The 22,262-nt window shown below is 42.1% G+C and overlaps 1 protein-coding gene across 1 annotated transcript; it reads left to right on the forward strand.

The window, feature by feature from the left end:
* Nucleotides 1-676: 676 nt before the first annotated feature.
* pik3cd (phosphatidylinositol-4,5-bisphosphate 3-kinase, catalytic subunit delta) lies at nucleotides 677-20,978 on the forward strand (the record flags this gene model as incomplete). Its single annotated transcript, XM_080854614.1, has 22 exons — nucleotides 677-799; nucleotides 1,821-2,049; nucleotides 2,515-2,741; nucleotides 3,503-3,682; nucleotides 4,372-4,527; nucleotides 5,029-5,118; nucleotides 6,113-6,334; nucleotides 10,645-10,741; nucleotides 11,275-11,405; nucleotides 11,723-11,773; nucleotides 11,972-12,139; nucleotides 12,450-12,571; nucleotides 13,011-13,154; nucleotides 13,250-13,349; nucleotides 13,745-13,923; nucleotides 17,076-17,179; nucleotides 17,322-17,400; nucleotides 17,529-17,696; nucleotides 19,282-19,405; nucleotides 19,859-20,004; nucleotides 20,295-20,427; nucleotides 20,727-20,978. 22 exons carry the CDS (start codon nucleotides 677-679, stop codon nucleotides 20,859-20,861), a joined length of 3,108 nt encoding a protein of 1,035 aa, XP_080710740.1. The 3' UTR covers nucleotides 20,862-20,978.
* Between the last annotated feature and the right edge of the window lie 1,284 nt (nucleotides 20,979-22,262).

The raw sequence follows: 22,262 nt of genomic DNA on the forward strand, positions 1-22,262 counted from the left end.
GTGCGCCACGGTTACAAAGAATCCCTTACGCATGTCACCTCACTATGTCGGGCTACAGTAGCACCGAAACTTAAAATATCAACGAAGCTATAAGATAATGTATTTGATGCGCATCAACGCGATTTACGCGAATATAGGCTTTACAAATGTTGTGTTTTATTTGGGTTATTTAAGTACTGTTGCTATGGTCGCCTTAAATAAAACGATTTGGCCAGTAAAGATGACCGCTCTTCTGTCCATGATGAAAGACCTAGGATTTGTGACGCTGTTCGTACAATTGTCTAGTACCCTTTATTTGTGAGTGCATGTAGTCTGCATGTAAAATGTTTAGTTTGTTAATACCCCCAAAAATAATCTTGCATTTTTAAATGTGTGTATTTCAAGGCTAAAAAAAGAATGATTGACACAGCAATACATCTGTTGCTAAATCTCAGAGTAATAGTAAGGAAAAGTGCTAACCTAAATGTATCTTATCTATTCATTTAGATGCATAACAGTGGTAGCCACATGCATTTGAAAGATCCACCTTTACAGAATCTCGTAAAGTATCGTAAATGTAGTTAACAGTCAGTACTGTGTGTCTGAGGTGACTGTTTGTACTGTCTGCTGAAGCTCACGCGTATGGTTGTGTGTCCGGCAGTGAGGCTGTCTGTCGATAGATGACTGGCCTCCCGCCATGGGCATGCAGGATGTGTGGGAGGCGGAGGGCCAGCAGGTCACCGTGGACTTCCTCCTGCCCACCGGCATCTATCTCAGGTTGGACGTGTCGCGCAATGACACCATCTCTACCATCAAGAAGGTAATTTGACCCGTCAGGCCATATGTTGAAAGTGGGTTCCCTCCACATGTGTGAACCAAGGGGCACCATATTGCATCTAAGTATTGTAGCAAAGTGTTTGGAAAGTGGTACTGGCAGGAAGTCACTCAAGTCAATTAGTAAACATGGCAATAATGTTTCTGGGGGACATTGGCCACTTAAAACTTGAAGGGCTTGAGTGAAACATTGATGGTACTACTACATGAAACTAATGGATGTATAGGTTATGAGCAGAGATTTGACTAATTGCAAAGTACAGGGTGACAGTTGCATCAAGACGTCACCATGGCAAATGTTTATGTTGCTGTGAGATGAAGACATTAACCATTCAAAGCTAAGAGGTCTTGACTGAAACATTGGTGACTCTACTCAAAGTTGTGGGCATACTGATACTGATAGATATATATTTTTATGACCAGAAATTAGATTGCTTGCATGATTTTACAGATCTGCTGTATCTTATGTGGAACAGAATTGTTTTAAAAATCGCCCAACCATAGCAAACAGCCGAGAACCTCTGTTAGTCCAGTAGTCGAATTACTTTTACAGTGTCCTTCGTTCTTAGTTTGAGTGGAAATTTGTGGTTATTCAAGGCTAAAGCAAGGATTACTGGCTGCCTTTAAAATCAGAAGATTATTTAGAAGATTATTTGAATGCAGCGCATCTCCAATTTCACACATTTGCTGTTGTTCGTATCTTTCTTTTTTATATCTGTGGATGTTGTCGTTAGGCCAGATGTTTCTAATTTCTATATGTACGTGTGTTTAAAAGTTGATGTGATGTGTGTGTACATGTATTTGGGTGAGAGTTATCACATATACGTGCATATAAATGTATGCATGCAGTATGTGTATGCATGTGTTGCTTAGAGCGGGACCAAGTTTGTGTGTGCATGTTTGTATGTGTGTACAAATTTAGGACAAGCTAAATCTGATGGAGGACGTGCACATGCACAGATGACTGTGAATGACCACATATGTGTGCGTGTGTGTGTGTGTGTCAGATGCTGTGGCGTAACGCGCAGAGCGAGCCCCTCTATGGCGCGCTTGGTGACCCCGATGCATACGTGTTCACCTGCATCAACATAACAGCGGAGCGGGAGGACCTGGAGGATGAGCAGCGCCGGCTGTGCGAAGTGCGGCCCTTCTTGCCCATCCTGCGGCTGGTGGCCCGGGAGGGGGACCGAGTGGAGAAGCTCATCAACGCCCAGATCAGCCTCCTCCTAGGCAAAGGTCTGTCCCTTAATCTGTCAGTCAACACCTGTCAGTGTGTTCACTGGCTCTTCCCAAGAGCGCAGATCCACCTCTATCTCCTATGTCACTGTGTGTTTGCTTGAAGAAAAGACATAGTCATTGCATTGAACTCTGGTCTGCTGTCAGGCCCCACAGCACAATCTTTCTCTTTCTGGCTCACTGACTCTCCAGTTGTCATTAGATGATTGCTTGGGTCTCGCTGCATATTTACCAAACATGTAATAATTGAATTTAATAATAACTTGTGCTATTTTTACCCTTTATGTTTCTGCTATGTAAGCTAGAGAAGCCCTAAATTCAATACTTGAGTTTTATATTTCTTATTTTTTTATCTGTTAGCCTCCTCTATAGATTGATTCCTTGTTTTACCACCAGGCCAGTTGTTCAGCAGTAGTCAGTCACACTAATAATGACATATGACATAATACCTGCTTCCCTCCGAAGGTATGCATGAGTTCGAGGCGCAGAAGAACCACGAAGTGAACGAGTTCCGCACCAAGCTGCGCACGTTCTGCGAGGAGCGTGCCCAGGAGCGCCAGTGTCTGACGTGGTACGAGTGGATGGAGTACAGCTTCCCCTGCGACCTGGAGCCCTGCCCTACTATGTCACACAGTGGGAAGTTGCGCAACATGAAGAAGATCTTATTCAATGTGAAGTTTGAAGCCAGTGAGGTTAGACCGTTGTTTTCTGTTTTGCGTTTTTGTCCTCAAACAAGTTAGAACTGATGCCCTGATGAGTGTTTTTTTTTTTTGCAGAAGTCTATGCTATTACTTTCATTGACCTACATGTTTGTGACGGTGATTGCAAAAACAACATGGAATTACTATAACAGCTTCTAGTGTGTAATTTCCCCACCCACACCAAGCACCTCTACCGTGTCAATATGAGTGGCAGAACCATGCCAAATGTGAATGCAAAATACTGTGGCATTTCAAAGACTTCCAGAAAAAGTCCTCAAAGTTGAAAGTCACCCCAGTCAGTCTGATGTCGACTAGTACTGCATAAACATGCAGTCAGTCTGATGTCGACTGTCGACTAGTACTGCATAAACATGCTGTCGACTAATACGGCATAAACATGCTGTCGACTAGTACTGCATTAACATGCTGTCGTCTAGTACTGCATAAACATGCTGTCGTCTAGTACTGCATAAACATGCTTGAAGGGAATGTGGCCTGTGATTGGGTACACCACAGTACGCCTGACATTTGACACTCTGTGTCTTCAGTTCGTAGATCAGCACATACGAGGCCTTGTGTTTTTTTCCCCTTCTTCTTCTTTAAATATTCATGACGATCCTTGATTGATTTCTCTCTCTCTCTCTCTCTATCTATCCATCTCTCTCTCTCTCTCTCTCTCTCTCTCTCTTTTTTTTTCCTCTCCGTGTCGGAATCGAATGGCTCCCTTTTTCTACGCTTCGTCCGGTCCCCAGGAGTGCTTCATGCTCCAGGTGGAGCCCCAGGATGTGCCGGGTACGCTGATCGGCAAGGCCCTGAGGAAGAAGGCCACAGTCTTCCGGCCGTCCAGCAGGGAGAAGCCAGAGGACTACACCCTGCAGATCAACGGGAGGTGGGAGTTCGTCTACGGGGAGTACCCTCTCTGTCAGTTCAAGGTGAGTATCAGTAACACTGCACAGTGAAATACCTCTGGATGTATTTTGTAATGTTGCTCAGGTATGCATACCTCTATGACCGTCATGTGTACCCCAACCACTACTTACAAACAATTTCCCTTTTGACATTTTGAATGAAGACTTTCCTACCAGTTAAAAATGTGAAGTAAAACAGCAGAACACAGTTCAATGTCTAAGCTCAGCTATTTTGCATGCTGTGGATGTCGACGTCAGCCTGTTTGCGGGGACACAGGGATCCAGACAGAGTGCTTTCATGCAAAAAAAACGCCTCACAGTAGCCCCTGCTGTTAATTTTAGACTCCGACTGGCCTTGATTCAGATTCACTTCTCTTCAGACAACGTGGGGGTCATTGTTGATTGTAAAACTCCTGCTACCTGCTGTGGTGACTCATAGCTGCACCAGGGCTCCTTAACGGTGAACTACAGAGAACATAATGAGATTTGAGCTGCATTATATAAATGAACACAGGCCCCGGGATCTGATTGTGATCGCACCCAACGCACTTCTTTCTCTGGAGCTGTATGTCTGGTCCTGTTTGCTTGTGGATGCAGCAGGACAGCTGCTTTGCAACTATGAAATTCTCTCTTTTTTTCCTCCCTCACTCTCTCTTTTCGCTCAAATTTTTTGTCTCTCTGTCTATCTCTATGGCTCTCTCACCCTCTTGCAGTATATTTTCTCGAGTCTGCATGGCGGCCAGACTCCGTTTTTAATCATGGTTCATCGCTCTACCATCAGCAAGTATCAGGAAGATCAGAGCTGCTTGAGCAACCAAGTCTCTAAGGGACGGCCCTCGTCCAAACCTCCCCCACTGCCCCTCAAGAAGGTGAGAGGCTTGGTCTTTTATTAACAGAGGACCAGACTTGTTTTCTGCCCCTTGCATTTTGTAATTCATCCTGTGCTCTGGACTTTGACTTAGAGAAAATCACTTCCGTGGCGGTATAGCCTTCACAGAAAAATTACATATTCAAATCTTATGCACTTTCTTACACATAGTTCAGTTCAATCTAGATCAGTTGGGGTTCAATCTTGATCAGTTGGGGTTAAAGAGTAAAGAATAATAAGTGTTTGCATTTATAGCCCTTAACCCTTGTAAATAAAAGTAACACTCAGTGTTCAAGTGTTATACAACTTCACACATTGTAAAATAGTTTTTCGTTCTTGTTGTGCTAGTGTTTCATTTTTACTTTGTGCAAAGTACACAAAAATCTACCACACCTCCTTGTTTACTTCTTCTGCAAAGTAAGAGTAACAGACACATAGGAAATGACAATGAATTTAAACAGAGTAAATCTACAGGTGACTACATCTTCCACTTTCTTTACAGCAAAATACCTCCTCCCTGCGGTCCATCCAGGAGCCCTTCTACATCCAGCTTCTGCAGGGCAGCCGAGTCAATGCAGACGAAGGCATGAAGGTGGGACCATTAACCTAGCATTTGTTTGGTGTGTGTTGTGACGCTTGGTGCGTGGGAGCAGTCGTGGGTACAAAATGCTGAATAACTTAGGCTGACTGCAGCTCATCTTTGGAGGTAGCAAGAGGTACGATTTTAACCGGTGCGGTCATGTGACCCCGACCACACAGTTCCCATAATTCATCAGAAGCGGTTGAGTGAAACTCTTCAAAAACAGGAAGTGGGGAGGGACTATCTGGCTTTCACGGCTCTCTCCGGGGCCCAAATTCTTAGAAAAGGCCAGTATGTGTGCTCACACACTCACACACTCACACACTCACAACTTTTTTTTTGTTTGGCCTTATGGCAGTGAAATGAAAAGTCATGCTGTTTGTGACAAGCCATGTTGCTTGGAGTTTAAAATAGTTTCCCTCCTCTGTCTCTCTCTCTTCCCCTTTCTCCCACTTTGTGTGTGGGTGTGTGTGTGTTTGTGTCTCTGTCACACAATAAATGCTGACCATTTTTAGTGCTGTGTTTTCACTCACTGATGTGCTGCCCCCATGGGTTTGTTTTATGAGTATGAATTGTAAAGTGTTTCTGCGTCAGTCCATTTTCTGGTTTATATTCGGCTATGGAGAGTCAGTGGACTTCCGGGTTTTCCTCTCAGTAGCCTGGGAGTCATAGCAAATAGTGGCTTTAATGAAATGTCCTTTGGTCCTTTGCTGGAGAAAATGTGTCCAAGATACCCTGCACTTCAATACTACCTGCGACCTCTCTTGCCTTGATTTGAAAGATTAAAATCAGAAATGTTTAAATATAAATTATTTTTTGGACTTCTTAATCATTAAAGCATTACAATTATTAATAATATTACAGACATATTATACATTAGGAATCGGTCCCCTGCGCAATTCAAATTAAATGTACATTCCAAGCTCTGAGTAATAGATACCTTATTACACGGCAGTGTAATAATAACATAATCTGTTCCCTCCTATTCTCTGCATCTGTCTCTCAGCTCGTGGTCCAGGCTGGTCTGTTCCACGGGAGTGAGGTGCTGTGTAAGGTGGTGACCAGCAGCGAGGTGAACGTCTGCTCAGAACCGGTGTGGGACCAGAAGCTAGTGTTCGACATCAACGTGGGGGACCTGCCCCGCATGACCCGCCTCTGCTTCGCCCTCTACGCCGTCGTCGCCACCACCAAGAAGCCCCGCTCGACCAAGAAGAAGAGCAAGCGAGCAGTAAGCACACTGAGATAGGATGTTTGAGGAATCAGCAGTAAGCACACTGAGATAGGATGTTTGAGGAATCAGCAGTAAGCACACTGAGATAGGATGTTTGAGGAATCAGCAGTAAGCACACTGAGATAGGATGTTTGAGGAATCAGCAGTAAGCACACTGAGATAGGATGTTTGAGGATTTAGCAGTTAGCACACTGAGATAGGATGTTGAGGGAATCAGCAGTCAGCACACTGGGATAGGATGTTTGAGGATTCAGCAGAAAAATCCTGTATTTTACCATTTTACTAGGCAACTACACTGGCCCTCCCCTAATCACAGAATCATTTTTGACATTTAAAATAATGATTCAGTCTTATCAACATGTTGCTCCTTCGTGGTGGGCAATAAAATACTACTGGAATTACTGACAAATTACTTGACAAGTCCTTAATTAGTTTAAGTACATATTAAGGTATTGCATTCTGTATTTTTTAGGGTTTTTAACAAGTTGCAGGGATATCATTTAGAAGCAACCTAGAATTTGTTCAGTCATTTCTTATGATCTTATGAGTTGTTGGTTATAGATCCATTTGCGAAATACTACCCAATCATTACCGATTTGTTAAGGAAAGTGCTACTAAATATTCAAATAATGGCAGTAGGCAGAAAGGCAAATGAACAAAACTGAAAACACTGAACTGAAAACACAAACTGAATTGAAATGCCTGCCTTTGTCACAAATCTAGTGGAGGATTTCTCAATTTTGTCACCGCGGATGCTGAAAAACAATCCACTTCCTCTCAAATCTCTGCCTTCATGTTCATTCATCATCTGCCAGTGCTTGTGCCATAGAGTGATCTCCCATTAGATTTTTGTATTAATGAAAACAGCATTGTAAATTAAGAGTCTGTCATTTAAGCCATAGCTAATATTTTTATATATATATATATATATATATATATACAGTGGTGGCCAAAATTATTAGAAGACTAGGCATATTTAAGAGGTTTCAGTTGTTTTTGTTGAATCACCATTAAAATACCCTTAAAACTAATGAAATACCCACAAAGTCATTGTTATGCTCTATAAACCATAGAATAGAGCTATCATAAGTAGATTTAGGTCAATTTCCGTACAAAAACAAACTAGGCCTATTTCACTGTCAATGTCACACAATCATGTTCCTTCACAGAAGAAGCCAAATAACTTGTTTAATCATTGTCAGGTGTGGTCGTGGTTAAATTGATGGTGATGCAATAGTCTTAGGACACAGCTCGGTGATTCTTTTGAATGTACAAGGCCTATCTTCCGCATTAAGTGATTGGTGACATAAGGGTTTTGTCACTGAGGCCACACCACCAATTGGTATAGATTCAAAGCCTCTAGAGGCAGTCTTGAAGCAAATGTTGCTCTTTGAACATGGCTAAGGTGAAGAATGAGCTAATGAGTGAGCAACGGGTTCGAATAAAGGCCCTTTTTGATGCTGGCTGTAGTTACTGCCGCATAGCCAAGGACTTGACATGCAGTCCAAGCACTGTAAAATACACTTTAGACCGCCATGCCACCAGAACCGAAAGGGGAGAGGCTGAAAAAATAAGCTGTGTGAAGTGAAGCATCTCAGAATTCTCAGTCTTAAGGACTGAAGAAAGACTTCACAAGAACTGTGTTACGAGATCAACACCACAATGACTAATGGTTCAATAGTGTTCCCAAGAACTGTGCGTCGGAAGCTGTGAGAAAAATAACTTTTTGGCAGAATAGCATTACAGAAACATTACTGAAAGAGAAAAATAGAGTGAAACGCCTGAAATTTGCAAAAGAATACAAGAAATGGACAAAGAAAGATTTGTATAAAGTGTTGTGGACTGATGAGTCCAGGTTTGAATAGTTTGGCAACAAGAGAAGAGTGTATGTTTAACAAAGTGAGGGGGAGAGATATAAAAATGAGTGTCTCTGGCCAACAGTTAGACAAGGAGGGGGTAGTATTATTGTGTGGGGTGCCATTTAATCCTCAGGAACAGATGACTTTGGCGAAAATGATGGCATCATGGATAAGAAAGTATACCAGTACCTTCTGGGAGTGGTGTTAATGGGCCTGGATTTATTTTCCAAGAGGACAATGACCCTAAACATTCTTGTAACTATTGCCAGTACGACCTGTGACAGAAGGAATTTTCTGGAACATTGAAAATTATGGGCCGGCCCCCTCAAAGTCCGAACCTCAAACCCATCAAGCAAATTTGGGGCGAGTTGGAAAATAAACTGGACAGATCTATTGTACATTCAAAGGAAAGCCTTTGGCTTGAGTTGCAGAAGGCATCGGATAACATTAGTGTTGAAGTTCTCAAGAAATATATTGACTCTATGTCAGAGAGATGTGCTGCTGTAATTGCTGCCAAAGGTGGGCATACCAAATATTAGAGTTAAAAGTGGATAATAACAGTAGGAATCACTTCATCTGATATTTGTTGTGCTCAGAACAACCATCTGCATGTTTCATTTACATTATGAAATTAAATAATGTTTTGGAGACAAAAAAAAGGTCAATATTCTCAGATCTGTAAGGGGTTCTAATAATTTTGGCCACCACTGTATATATATATATACTATATATATTACCTTCAGTTAGAAGGTAGCAAGGTTCAGAGGGTATGGCCTTACTTTATTCTAGTCTACTCTACTCACTATACTGCACTATACTATACACTACACTATACTATACTGTACTATTTGTTGGGGACTTCCCACAGCGACCACTCCTCACATGCAAGTACTCATATACAACAACCCAACCTAACCAATACAACAACTGCCCAACCATAGATCCTGGACTGCAGGATATCACAACAACAGCGCACAACTGGCTGGTGACATCCGCAACACGCACCGCACAGGGTACCTGGGATCCTTTAAAGCCCCCCTTCATAGCGCAACATTCGCTGTCTGTAGCACACAGCTGCTAAACACAACATGACTGCCCAACCATAGAACCTGAGCAGCAGGGTATAACAGCAACGCGACCTTCATGAGCATTTCACTGGGAGTTTCAGGCAGGCGCTGTCCTTCATCAGTGTTATGTTGAATTAGGCCCAGAACACCTCCAAAAGGCTACATTCGGAGTCTGGCTGTCCCAGACCCACCCTTCTCCATACCCAAGATGGGTTAGGACACATGCCACTACCGCTTTTTCAGCAGCCTCAGACAACTCCATTGAAGCTCCTTTGAGAGACCATCCTCGGAAACCCTAATCCAACAGAGTTGTTGTGGTTGATTTAGCTACAAAGCACCTATGGGTCAGGCTAGTTTTGTACCCAGAAAGATTATATTTCAATCCAGAAAGATTATATTTTAATGAGCCCCAACACCCAAACACGACTTGCACATCATAAGGCTCCAACAATGAATTGAATGCGGTAAGCATTCTCTCCATCCAGTTCACTCCACTAAAATACACTATAGTGTCATGTACTGTACTGTACTACTATTCTATATTTGTTTCACAATCGACAGTACAGCCTAGCTTCACACTTAAGAAGTAGGGTGGGCAAAGTCAAAGCCTCTATCCCATCACCTTTACTCAGTTCACTTTCTCTGAGTGATGGCACCAGTAATGTCTGTAGTAGTCGTCAGCAGCTGTTCGCAACCCCCGCCGTACCACTTCTGCTTTCTGCAGCCCTCCTGTTCCCGCTCACAGAGATGCCATCTCAGTCCAGTACGGGGAAAAGAGAAGCAGCTTCTCGCTCGCAGTCAGTTGGTAGTTATTTTTGTTATTGTTGTTGTTTTCACTGCCACAGTCTATATTTGTGAGCATGAGGTGTCAACTGATGAGTGTACTGGCCATTCTCTGTTAAACACCTTTTTTTAAATCAAGTTTTTAGCATTTAAGCAGGTTGATGAAGGGTTGTCAAGTAGTAACAAAATAGTTACAAAAGTTACTAAAAATATTACTTTTATATAAATATAAAGAAACTAATATTATATCTTTTAATAGTAATTTCCTTTTTAAAATAATGGACTTTTGCGCTTTTAATTATGATTACAAGTGTTCAATGATGCACTTCACAAAGCAATGAGATGGTGTCCCTCCACACAGTGATGCGTTGAGAACATACCACAAGTGGAAATTCTCAGTGGGAGTTACCAAGTCATGTAGTATAGAGATGTGTTAATTGTTGTTTATCACTTTGGCTTGGCGGTTATTCATCTGAAGACTCGATCAGGCAATGTGCAGGTGCTGAGCTGACTCTCAGCTAAATGAAAATGAAAGTGATATTTGAATCAGTGTTTCAGTGGAAAGTCTGTGCTCTGATTGATTGTCTCTGTCTACCAGGACTGTCCTTTGGCATGGGTCAACACCATGGTCTTTGACTATAAGGACCAGCTGAAGACCGGGGAGGCGTCTTTGTCCACGTGGCCATCAGTCCCAGGTGCCTCATTCATGGGAGCTGTTTTGTTGATTACTGTACAATAAATACAGTGTAGTGTTATGATAGTGTTATTTTATGAGACTAATATCCAAATAGCATGGCTTTTCTAGGGAGGTAAATGTTTTCAGTTGCACCTGTAGATGCTTTGGAACTCACTGTCAGTAAAGGTATGCAAATTTCTGACAAAGGGGGTTTTCCCTTTTAAGGGAAAGAGAAAAAAAGCAATTATTCACATACCAAGTAAAGCCATTCAAAAGCATTAAAACGCTTTGTCAAAAATCACGTTTGTTGAAGTGCATGATAGGTATGATGAGTAATGTTTTCTGTTTTGCTCAGCTTTTGCCAAAGCTGTGGGTTAATGAGTACATGCTCCTGATGTAACCAGATTAGTGTGGTGACACAGTAACTGTCAGGGTTGGACAGTTAAAGCAGACAAAAACTGTGGTCGGTGTGTGTGTGTGTGAGTTGGGGGTCGGGAAAGGCTGTTTCTGTAGCTCAGTATGTTGCCCTCCTCTTCACCACTCTGTGTGCAGATGATAAGGGCGACCTCCTGAACCCCATGGGCACGGTGGAGAAGAACCCCAACATCGACAGCACCGCCTGTCTACTCATCCGCTTCCCCATCATCCGACCTCACCCTCTCTGCTACCCCCCTCTCGACAAGGCAAGACCCGCTTCTGGGCACACACATGCAAACAGTCTGGACGTGTGTGTGTGTGTGTGTGTGTGTGTGTGTGTGTGTGTGTGTGTGTGTGTGTGTGCTTATGTAGATGAATGCACAATACACACAGCTATGTACTTGATCACATGCTTATATGTAATACACTTACAAGAATGATGTGCACCCATACTTACGCATTCATCGTGGTTAATCGAATATCCTTGCTCATCGCTTTGTGCGTTATATTTTGTCTAAATACTTCACTTTGCTTGGAGAAAAGGTCTGCTCAGTCACTCACACAGTCTTTCCACCATGTTTAGATAAGTGGGCTGCAGATAAATGGAGAGAAGATCGCTGCCACAAAGGAGGAGGTAGGCTTGTGTGAAGGAGCCTATGAGCGCACCACCCACTATTATGCCACAGTGCTATAACCTATGAGAGCATGGAATGTGATTGACAATCAAACTATGCAATAGAGGTTCACATTCTGCTTTAAAATAAATGAATAGTTTTTTTGTTGATGATATGCTTGTTTTGTGCCACCTTTCACCTCAACTTTGGACTCTCAGCATTCCAAGCTGAAGGTGATCATGGACAACAAGAACTACACAGAGATCTTTGAAGACGAGAAGGAGCTTCTGTGGAAGATGCGAGGGGAGGTGCGTGAGCACTACCCTGACAGCCTCTCTAAGCTCCTGCTGGTCACCAAGTGGAACAAGCACGAGGATGTGGCTCAGGTAAAGACTGTACTGCACAGCACAGCAGCATATGGGCCACTGGTTCACTATTTGAGAGAGCAAAACTGTTAATTGTGATAGTGGGTCACTGGGTTTTTGTTGTTCATTGTAGTTCATTGTGGTCTTATGTTATTTGTTAATAAGTTGATTCATTCAACTTTATTTTTAGAGTTGTTATTTGTTTTTCTTCATAAAAGCTTCTAAAACTTCAGGCGTTTTCATGAACAGCACCTCCAAGAACTAAGTGGTTGTGTAAGATTAGCAGTTGCACAAGTGTGCTCCTTATCAAATGTGACTGTCTTCCAATCAGATTGTAAGTCTGCTGCGGAACTGGCCCGACCTGCCAGCCATTCACGCTCTGGAGCTGCTCGACTACTGCTTCCCTGACCCGCACGTACGCTCCTTCACTATTCGCTGCCTGAGGAAGCTGCGGTAGGCCCACAACCAAGAACTGCCCAAGTGTTTTCCTGTGTATTCGAGCGATCCTTTATCATCTGTGGTCAGCACATCATAGCTACATTTGTAGATACTGGTTTTCTCAGAAAAAAGGGGGGCCTCCACGTATAACTCAATGACTGCCTCAGGCAAGGGGCCTCAAAGGAAGGACTGTCTCTGAGTTGTTGTGAAACACATACATGGTTCCTTATATACCAACTTCAGGGTAGGAAGTATTAGACAGATATGTCTGACAACTAAATTGTTATTTATTTAGTAAGGAAAGGAAGGAAAAACAATGTTCAAAAAGATGGTTCTAAGCAAAATACTAAAAACGACAGGCCATTTATGATCACAAAACAGAACTGTTCTGGTAGCATTGTATTTTGAGTTAAAAGCTCTTTGTATGTGTTTTTAACCCTAATCTCTCCTCCAGTGATGACGAACTCTTCCAGTACCTACTCCAGCTCGTCCAGGTCTTGAAGTATGAGTCTTACCTCGATTGTGACCTGGCCAGGTTCCTCCTCGAGAGAGCCCTGTCTAATAAGAGGATAGGGCACTTCCTCTTCTGGCACCTCAGGTAAGCCTAGAAAAACCTTCTATATCAGACTTGCCTCCTTCTCTGAGAAGAGAAAGTACTCCAGGCTTAACCAGAACTCTCTGGTTCCTCCTCAGGTCGGAAATGCATGTGTCCTCAGTCAGTTTGCGGTTTGGCCTCATCCTTGAGGCATACTGTCGAGGAAGCATCTATCATATGAAGAGCCTGGTGAAACAAGTAAGGATGGAAGCATTAAACAGTGTCCGGTTCTTGTTGTCTCTTACCTTGAGTTTTTCATTCTGCTTTAAGTAAGAGCTGATTTGATTTTCTCCTGAGATCAATAGATATGAAATATAGTAGCATAATATAGTATTGTGCACTGCTGTTACCGTATGCAATGCAAGCTTTTGAAAGGTTATATGTATCTGCAAAAAAAATCTATACACTGGCATAATTGCATGTACAGTAACTACAGCTCACATCACATCCTGTTTTTTCTATATCATATATTGTTAACATTTCTATCTGGTGCTCTTTTCCTGGATGTTTCTCTCTCTCTCTCTCTCTCTCTCTCTCTCTCTCTCTTTCTCTTTCTCTTTCCTTCTCTTCCTGTCCACCTTTTGCTGTGGCAGAATGAAGCTCTGAATAAAATGAAAGCCCTGAACGACTTTGTGAAGTCAGGTTCTCAGAAGGCTTCACGTGCACAGACAACAGAGGACATGAAATTGTGCATCAAACAGGATGGCTTCATGGAGGCACTGTCTGACCTGCTGTCTCCACTCAAACCCAGCATCATCCTCTCAGAGATCTGGTACTGTAGCTGTTTCTCCACTTCTTACTTTAAAAAAAGTACTTTTGCAGCAGGAGACACAGTGTCTGAAGCTCAGTGGTGCCTTAAAATGTGTTAACAAATAGGCTTGTTACTTAAAAAGCTAGCTCCTTCATAAATTCAATCTGCACTACGTTGCTAGGTTGGTGTGTTCAGTCAACATCGCTTATTTAGAATATCTAAGTCATATTTGATTAAATTGGCTCTGATACAAACAATGTGGTTTCTGTGAGCATTGCGGATTCTGTAATATGTGATTATAAGGGAAAACAAACAAACAAAATGCTTACCCAATAACCAACCAATATGAGGACATGACCTGCTTTTCAATCATGTCTCCAAACCAAGGCAACACTACGGTATACATGCATCAAGAGGGGTTTGGGGAGAAAACTGAATGATATTTGCTCATTGTCACGTTAAGTGTCCATACTGAGATTATCCAGGCTGGAATCCAGGCTCAGAACCTGTTGCCATTTCCACAGCTTGTGTTGCTTTGCCCTTGAGGTTGCTGTTGATGTTGGGGTTCTTAAGAAGTTGTAACATGTAGAAGTTACTTAGAATTGGTGGTTTTTGATATTGCAAAAGTCTTAACCTGTAGTTCCCCTTATGATTTACGTGCGAATGATAGTTCAAGATCCCATCATATAAAAACATGTGTCAGCATTACTTCTGTTCATGCACGGCGGCAGGATTTTTTCTCTCCCGGTGTTAAGGGGGGGCTTGACCGATACGTGGGGTAGCTAAGAAAATAATTTATTTTCACGACGTCACTTACTTTATTAAGAGGTTCTTGTTTTTTTTCTCCAATAAAAGCAGCTATGATACACAGCACGAGAATGTAATACAAGCGGCAATGGCGGAAATGTTTCACGTGCGTGCAAAGGTTCAGGGCCTCGTTTCCCGAACGCGCACTTAGCCTAAAAAGCACTTGAAATCGCTCGTAAGAGGATTCCTACGTTGCAGACGGGTTTCCCAACGCCACACTTAGCTTAAGTGTATCTTTCATTGAGAGGAATTCTACGTGTGGTCAGGACCAGTAGTAACTTCACACTTAGCGATGTAATCCACCAGGGGCGTCGTTCGACCGTCGTTCGGAAGAAACGGGAATTAAAAAAAAAAAACATGGCTACTTGAAGCGAGGAATATTTTACATGAATAAAGCTATCTACACAACTTTTTATATGTTTATAATGACTCGGTTTGATCGGAAATGTGCTACGCGACCAATGCAGAGTATTTAGGCCTAGGTCTTGACTGAAGCTTTCAAACAGTAGTTTGATGGCACATTTAGCGCTTATGCCACCACTCCATTGGCTAATATGGTAGCTTCTAGCTAGATGGTTGTATATTATGTAGAAGAAATCCAAACGATGTTTCTGTGTATAGCACATCATGAGAATGTAATTGTTTCACCTGCCTATTCCCATCAAAATAGAAATAAAGAATATTGAGTATTTGAAAATAAAGATTAGGCTATACAAAACTAGTGCATTGCCCGTAGGAATTATGCATTCTGTAGTGTTAGCAGACGTAGGGCTGTTGGGTAGTGTAATGGCAAGACATATTTGCACTCCACATAGGTACAGGTTACACTGAAGTATTATTGTGATGCATGTTTCCTTTTCATTAAGAAATGTGTTAATGGTAGCCTTTTTGGAGAGTTACCAACAAATAAAGTTTGAGATTATGTAGTGGATGCAGTTGAATATACTGTAGATGTCAACGTTGCTGTCTAAACTATAAACTAAATGTCATAAAGAAAGACATTATTTAAAATGAAGTTATGGTTGAAATAGGATCACTTCTTTATTGTAAGGGTAAGTGTAGGGCAAGAATGCCATGCAGTTGGACTCAAATGTAGGTTAATTTTATTGAATGTATGTAGCCTACTGTACTGTATGACTTTGATGATGCTAGCTTTGACAGCCCACTCTCAGACAGATCGTAATAAATGTCCTTACAATGGGAACACAGTTTAAATAGGCTTCTCTGCTGGAGATGGCGTTACTATCCCCGCCCCGAATTTAGTGCACATTGCACGTTCGATGCACGCATAGGCTAGCTAATTTCACAGCAATTAACGTAAACAGGTTAACCTGACGTAAACAGCTCCTAAGAGCTACTTAAGAACTCGTGCACGTTGCGCTCGTGCACCTGACTTTAAGTTGATGGTTGGGAAACGCACGTAAATACAAAGTGCTACTTAGTGTACGATGTCGCGAAAATCCACGTAGGCCGTTAAGATACATCGTTATCGGGAAACGAGGCCCAGCTCCGGACAGCGACCATGCGCCTGCCCATAACCAGACAATACATCCAACATGCAACAAGTATTTATTCCATATGCATAATAAATGAAAACAAACAACTATGCATTGACAATATTGTCTCGGATCACAACATCATAACTTACATTACATTAATAGTAAAACTCATAACATAGGCTACAAGTGCAGCCGCAACGAGAAGTGCGAACAGCTTGTTTGAATGATTAAAAACAAACAAAAAAAAATCACCAGAGTTGTTTTACAGTAGGCTGGGACAATGCGTCTGTTGCTGTGGTTAAGTGCAAATGAGTCCATGATCTTCTGGATCTTCTGGACATCCAGAATCGTATTACGCTCTGAAGACTCTAGTTCTGCATAAAACAAAGACGTATCGACAATCGACTGGAACTTCAGCGACGAACTTTTTTTTGGTAGGTTAGCAGGACTCGTTCTTTTTTATGAGCTAAAGATTGTGTAGATGCCAGACAGTGGAACGGGTTGAAACGAAAACAGTGTTCACCTTACGGCCTACTCCCCCCTCTTGTCCCCTCTCTCTCTCTCACACACACACACACAGCACAGGGCAAACGGGGTACAGGCGCAGTACAAACACGCAAGCATGGATTGTATTGGAACAGAATGCATACGTTACGTATGAACCTTTATAGTTTTTCTCAGTCGCCTTGGTACATTTCTCAAATCATCCTCGACATTTGCAAAACAGTGCTTAAATGCTAGAGGGGCTTAACTGGGGCTACACATTTTTTTGCCGGGGCTATAGCACCCCTTAGCCCCGGTGTAGCGCCGTCGATGCTTCTGTTGTAACCAGAGTGGTCAAATGAGTGTCCCACTTCCTCTTTTTAGTGCGGACCGGTGCAAGTTCATGGACTCTAAAATGAAGCCCCTTTGGCTGATGTACAAGAATAAGCAGTCTGACACTGTGGGACTCATTTTCAAGAACGGAGATGGTGAGATAAGCGATCATTTACTTCTACTACTATCTGCCTTCTAGGCTCTGCTCTCACCACTGTCCGCATTGAAATGACGACTTTGGTTGATGAAGGTCTGCATTGATTGCCGCTTTGTTCTGTTGTGTGCAATTGCTTTCAGACCTACGGCAGGATATGCTGACCCTCCAGATGATTCAGCTGATGGACGTTTTGTGGAAGAAGGAGGGGTTGAACCTGAGGTATGTAGTTTGTTTGTCCAATTTGTTTGCTCCATTTGCAGAGGCAACAGCACTTTCATCTGGAGAAAAACTAAAATTCACTGACTCTCTCACCCTCTCTCCCCCTGCCTCTGTGCCTGTCACCCCAGGATGGTCCCCTATGGATGCCTCTCCACGGGCAACAAGACGGGCCTGATCGAGGTGGTGAAGAACTCAGACACCATTGCTAACATCCAGCGCAACAACAGCAACAGCGCCGCCACAGCCGCCTTCAACAAAGACGCCCTGCTCAACTGGCTCAAGTCCAAGAACCCAGGGTGAGCTCGCACGCACTAAAGCTGGTGATACACATGTTGTCTTTTACCAGCACCTGCACCTGTGTGTCACTTATTTAGCATTGGGAAATTACCTTGGGTATTTTTCTTACTCGGTATTACACCGCTGGTGATGTTAGCGATGGTGTTAAATATAAACGTCTCACCTTACTTACGCACAGATGCTCTTTTGGTGTACTGTGTGCTATTCTTTCATCTGTAGCAGTAGCTATCTTCTCTTTTGCAGTTTTGAAACAGTTTTTGCAATCCGACATTATATCAGACTTAATGGTGTGACAAGGGATGGTCTTAGCTCAGATAAACAAATTCATGAATGACCGGCTTTGGCTGGGAGTGGAGTGAACGACTGGTTGTCGGCAGGAATTTGGCTACACGCGGAGAGGCCTGGATGGCACTGAATGCCATGCCAGTGTTTGGACTCGCCGACGCAGGGAGACACTGGTGCCCTCAGGGTAAATTATAAATCAGATGATGGGCTGCACTGACGCTGATTGCCGTCATTGCCCTCCGCGAGAGACGTCATGTTTCGACTTCACAAGGACCTTTTGTTAACCAGCCTAGTATGTGTGTGTGCTGGAGTGTATCTGTGTGTGTGTTTGCGTGTGTTTTTTAATGTGTGCACGCTTTTTTTGTATGCACCCCCGATTTGTACCAAAATAAGTATAAATAAGTGTGTGTGTGTGGCAGATGTTGGCTGATGCCAAAATTCTTTCACAGAAAGCCCGGTCAAAATAGACATAGATGTAGAGGAGATTGTGTTGAGAATATTTCTTGTGGTCAGGGTCATTGACCATAGTTGTGAAAAAGGAGAATGGGCTGCCATAAGTAGCATGAGTTGCATTAGAAACAGTGCAGGTGATCACTGGAGATTAAATCAGCCGTATGTTCCAGCTTCTGTTTGATACATGAAGTCCCTGCTTGCTTTGCTTCGCTTAAACAACCTCATGTGGGACTAGTCATTTGCAGTAAGTTCCCTACTAACTGGACTTGGCACGAATGTGACTTGCAACTTTGCAGAGCTGGTCCGGTGTATTCTTCCGGATGTTGGGGTTGAAGTTTATGAACACGTTTCTTTTACACAGTCACAAAGTGTGTTTTGTTCCAGTGCAGGTTCCAAAGTCTCTAGTAGGTGTCCAGAAGGGAAGCCTGAAGAAGCGAGACGCTGTCGTGTGGTTACCATAGATTCAAGGGGGAAATGCAGTTAGTCTTTCTTTTTTTTTTGTTTGTCAAACCCACAGGAAATGTTGGTTCATCTTGTGGCACAAGTGTTTCTGACAGGCATGCAACCTGGTGCTGCAATGATTAAATATGATAAACCCAATGTGCGTCTAGACTGGGCCAAAGACAAATGTGGTGCTGTCAATCATCTGCTGCCTGCAGACCCATGTTGCACTTTATCTGCAGAATGTTCAACTGAGAGCTGAAGAGCTTCCTCTGACTCAGCGTGTGTGTGTGTCTGTGTGTCTGTGTGTGTGTGTGTGTGTGTGTGTGTGTGTGTGTGTGTGTGTGTGTGTGTGTGTGTGTGTGTGTGTGTGTGTGTGTGCATTCCTTACTCTCTTGCCAACAGGGACAAACTTGATGAAGCCATTGAGGAGTTTACACTGTCCTGTGCTGGTTACTGTGTAGCTACCTACGTCTTGGGCATTGGAGACCGCCACAGTGACAATATCATGATAAGGGAAACGGGGCAGGTAATCATACATGTCTTAGTTTGGACAAAAAAATTATGGAAATCTATATTTTTTTAGCTGCATATGTTCATCCCAGTGGGTAGAGGCCTAAGAGGTGCACTGTATTCAAACAACGGAAAATTTGCCATAGGCTTTTCTTGAATTTGTAAAAAAGCATAAAGAATTCACATTACCGTGTTTCATTCCTTCTCTGTGGAAAAAGATATCATGACATTATCTAACAATACATCACATTTAGCAACACCACAAGTTTGTTTTTTATACTTCTAAGTGTAATCTTGATGGTACTCAAAAAAAGAGCGATTCAACACTATAGCAGCCAATAGGGGGCACTTGATCTTAAAAAAGAATGTGTTATTCCTATTAATGTTATAAGTACAACATAAGTATGATTTTTATCTTTGGAAGTTGCTTAAAATGTCTCATTGGTTTCCTCTGTCTCTGCCTTTTAAGCTGTTCCACATTGACTTTGGGCATTTTCTGGGGAACTTCAAGACCAAATTCGGGATCAACAGGGAACGTGTGCCTTTCATCCTGACGTATGACTTTGTCCATGTGATTCAAGAGGGGAAGACCAGTAACAGCGAGAAGTTTGACAGGTGACTGAAAACCTCAGTATCTCAGTGAGGAGGGAATACATGAAATAACTGGTATGACACAATGCTCCTTAAAGCAAAAGGTTCATTTTATATGGCTCGTGAGAGGTGGTCTTGGTAGGTTCATCTGTGAGAATGAACAGGGTGTGATTCTCTCCCATTTTAAGCCCTTCTAATTTGGAAGTGAACTGCACTTCAACGCTACCTACAAAACACAGCATTCTGGAGCTAGACAAAGTTATTTCTTTACAGCTCTCTCTCTCTCTTTTGCTCTCTCTCTCTTTCTCTCTCAGGTTTCGGGACTGCTGTGAGCAGGCCTATAAGATACTTTGCAGGAATGGAATCTTGTTTGTGAACCTCTTTGCTCTCATGAGAGCTGCAGGCCTTCCTGAGCTCAGCTCCTCTAAAGACATCCAGTACTTGAAGGTAGGGTCCTACACAGCACAGTACAGCTCATATCATAATGCATACCATATCATAATCATGTTGTGTTAACACAGGGGTAACTACACATGCACTAATAATGTAACGCTTTTTCCGTCGATATTATACTGGTAGTTAGTGGTGTATAGGCTATCAGTCATAGCTTTTCCTTCCTCTACCATGCTAATAGCCAGAATTAGTCTGAATAACAGTAACAGAATAAACTGAATTTTAAGATGCTTCAGAGTAATGTGGAAATTGCTTAAGCAGTTGATTCAGACATTTATTTTCCTGTTTCTAAGGACTCGCTGGCTTTAGGGAAGTCTGAGGAAGAGGCACTGAAGAATTTCAAAGTCAAATTCAATGAAGCTTTGAGAGAGAGTTGGAAGACCAAGGTCAACTGGATGATGCACAGTTTTGCTAAAGACAACAGGTGATGGGAGAGATGGAAGACCCATTTTGAGCCATAGCAATTGCACTGCAATTTGTCTAAGCCTGCATGTATTTCTTAAGAATAGTCTCAGGCAAATTGACATGAATTCCCTCAAATCCTGTGCAAATGCTTAACAGCATACCATAATCATTTGAGTCTGAATCTGTGAAAGCTGCATCTCTTTTCTCTGAATACTTTAACTCTGATTAACATGTTGACAGTAATTAATCTCAATGTAGTGCCCCACTCCATTGTAAAAGTTTAGGTTTCCACTTATACTACGTGATATTTGTGGAACGATATTCTACAGATAAATAGTGGGCCATTATCGTCCAAACAGTCACTGGTTATGTTTTGGTTTGATTCTCAACAAAGCCGTTATGAGATAAGAGGGCAATGCAGATCTGTTTTTCACTCTGCAGTGACATCAAGTGGTATATCTGAGTCAGTGCCGTTTAGGCAGACATGCAACAGCCCCCTCACACACAAACATGCACTGTGTCTGAGTGCCTACCTTATTTATTTTTTTATTTATTAAGACATGGATTATGAAATAATTAACTTAACTGTTTGATACGCTGTACATTAGAAGCTATACACCAAAATCATCAACCAAACACACACACACATACAACACATGAAGGATAAGTGGGAAATCATGTGGATTTGGTTGACTTAAGTGTGACTATTCTTTTAAGACCCACTTTAATTTACTGAATGTTTACAGTTTCCATGAGTAAATCCATGGATTGGCCTATGTATATTTCTTGGAAGGACCCTAAGACCTTAATAAGCCATAAGAACTGATCAGACCTGATCAATGGACATAGTTGACTGCAACTAAATTGTGAAATGAATTTTAAGGTTGCTTATTCAACCTGTGTATTCAAGCCATTTATTAGCTTATACGCTCACAGAAAAGACTAGTATGCTTATTTAACTTCACAGATGGAACAAAAAAACATACTAGCTATATTTGTGGGTTAAAGATATAGAGGTATAAGGAATATGTAAGTGACACGTAAAGTGTTCCTTTTTATGGTTTACATTTATGATGTTTTTTCTATTAGTTTATTTTGTTTATAGGTGTTTTAAATATGTTGGTTGTCTGTGTTCATGTTTGGTCAAATGGTACATTTTGTATTTGTGTAATTTCTGCTTGGCAGAGGCACATTTGGAAAAAGATATGAACTATAAGTGCTATATATTTAGCTTTTTGAAAATATTTTTTTAATGTTTTATTGTTTTATTTTAAGTGTTTGAACCTTGCCTTGAGAGATTACACATTGTGTGTATGATGAGTAAAAGGCTTATCTTTCAGTGATTTTGTTCAAATGTACAGTAGGTCAATGCCCATTCTTGAGCTTTTCTGTAGTGAACTATTTTGCAGAGAACTGTTTTGCTA

The sequence above is a fragment of the Sprattus sprattus genome (assembly GCF_963457725.1).
Source record: "Sprattus sprattus genome assembly, chromosome: 16".
NCBI lineage: Eukaryota > Metazoa > Chordata > Actinopteri > Clupeiformes > Clupeidae > Sprattus > Sprattus sprattus.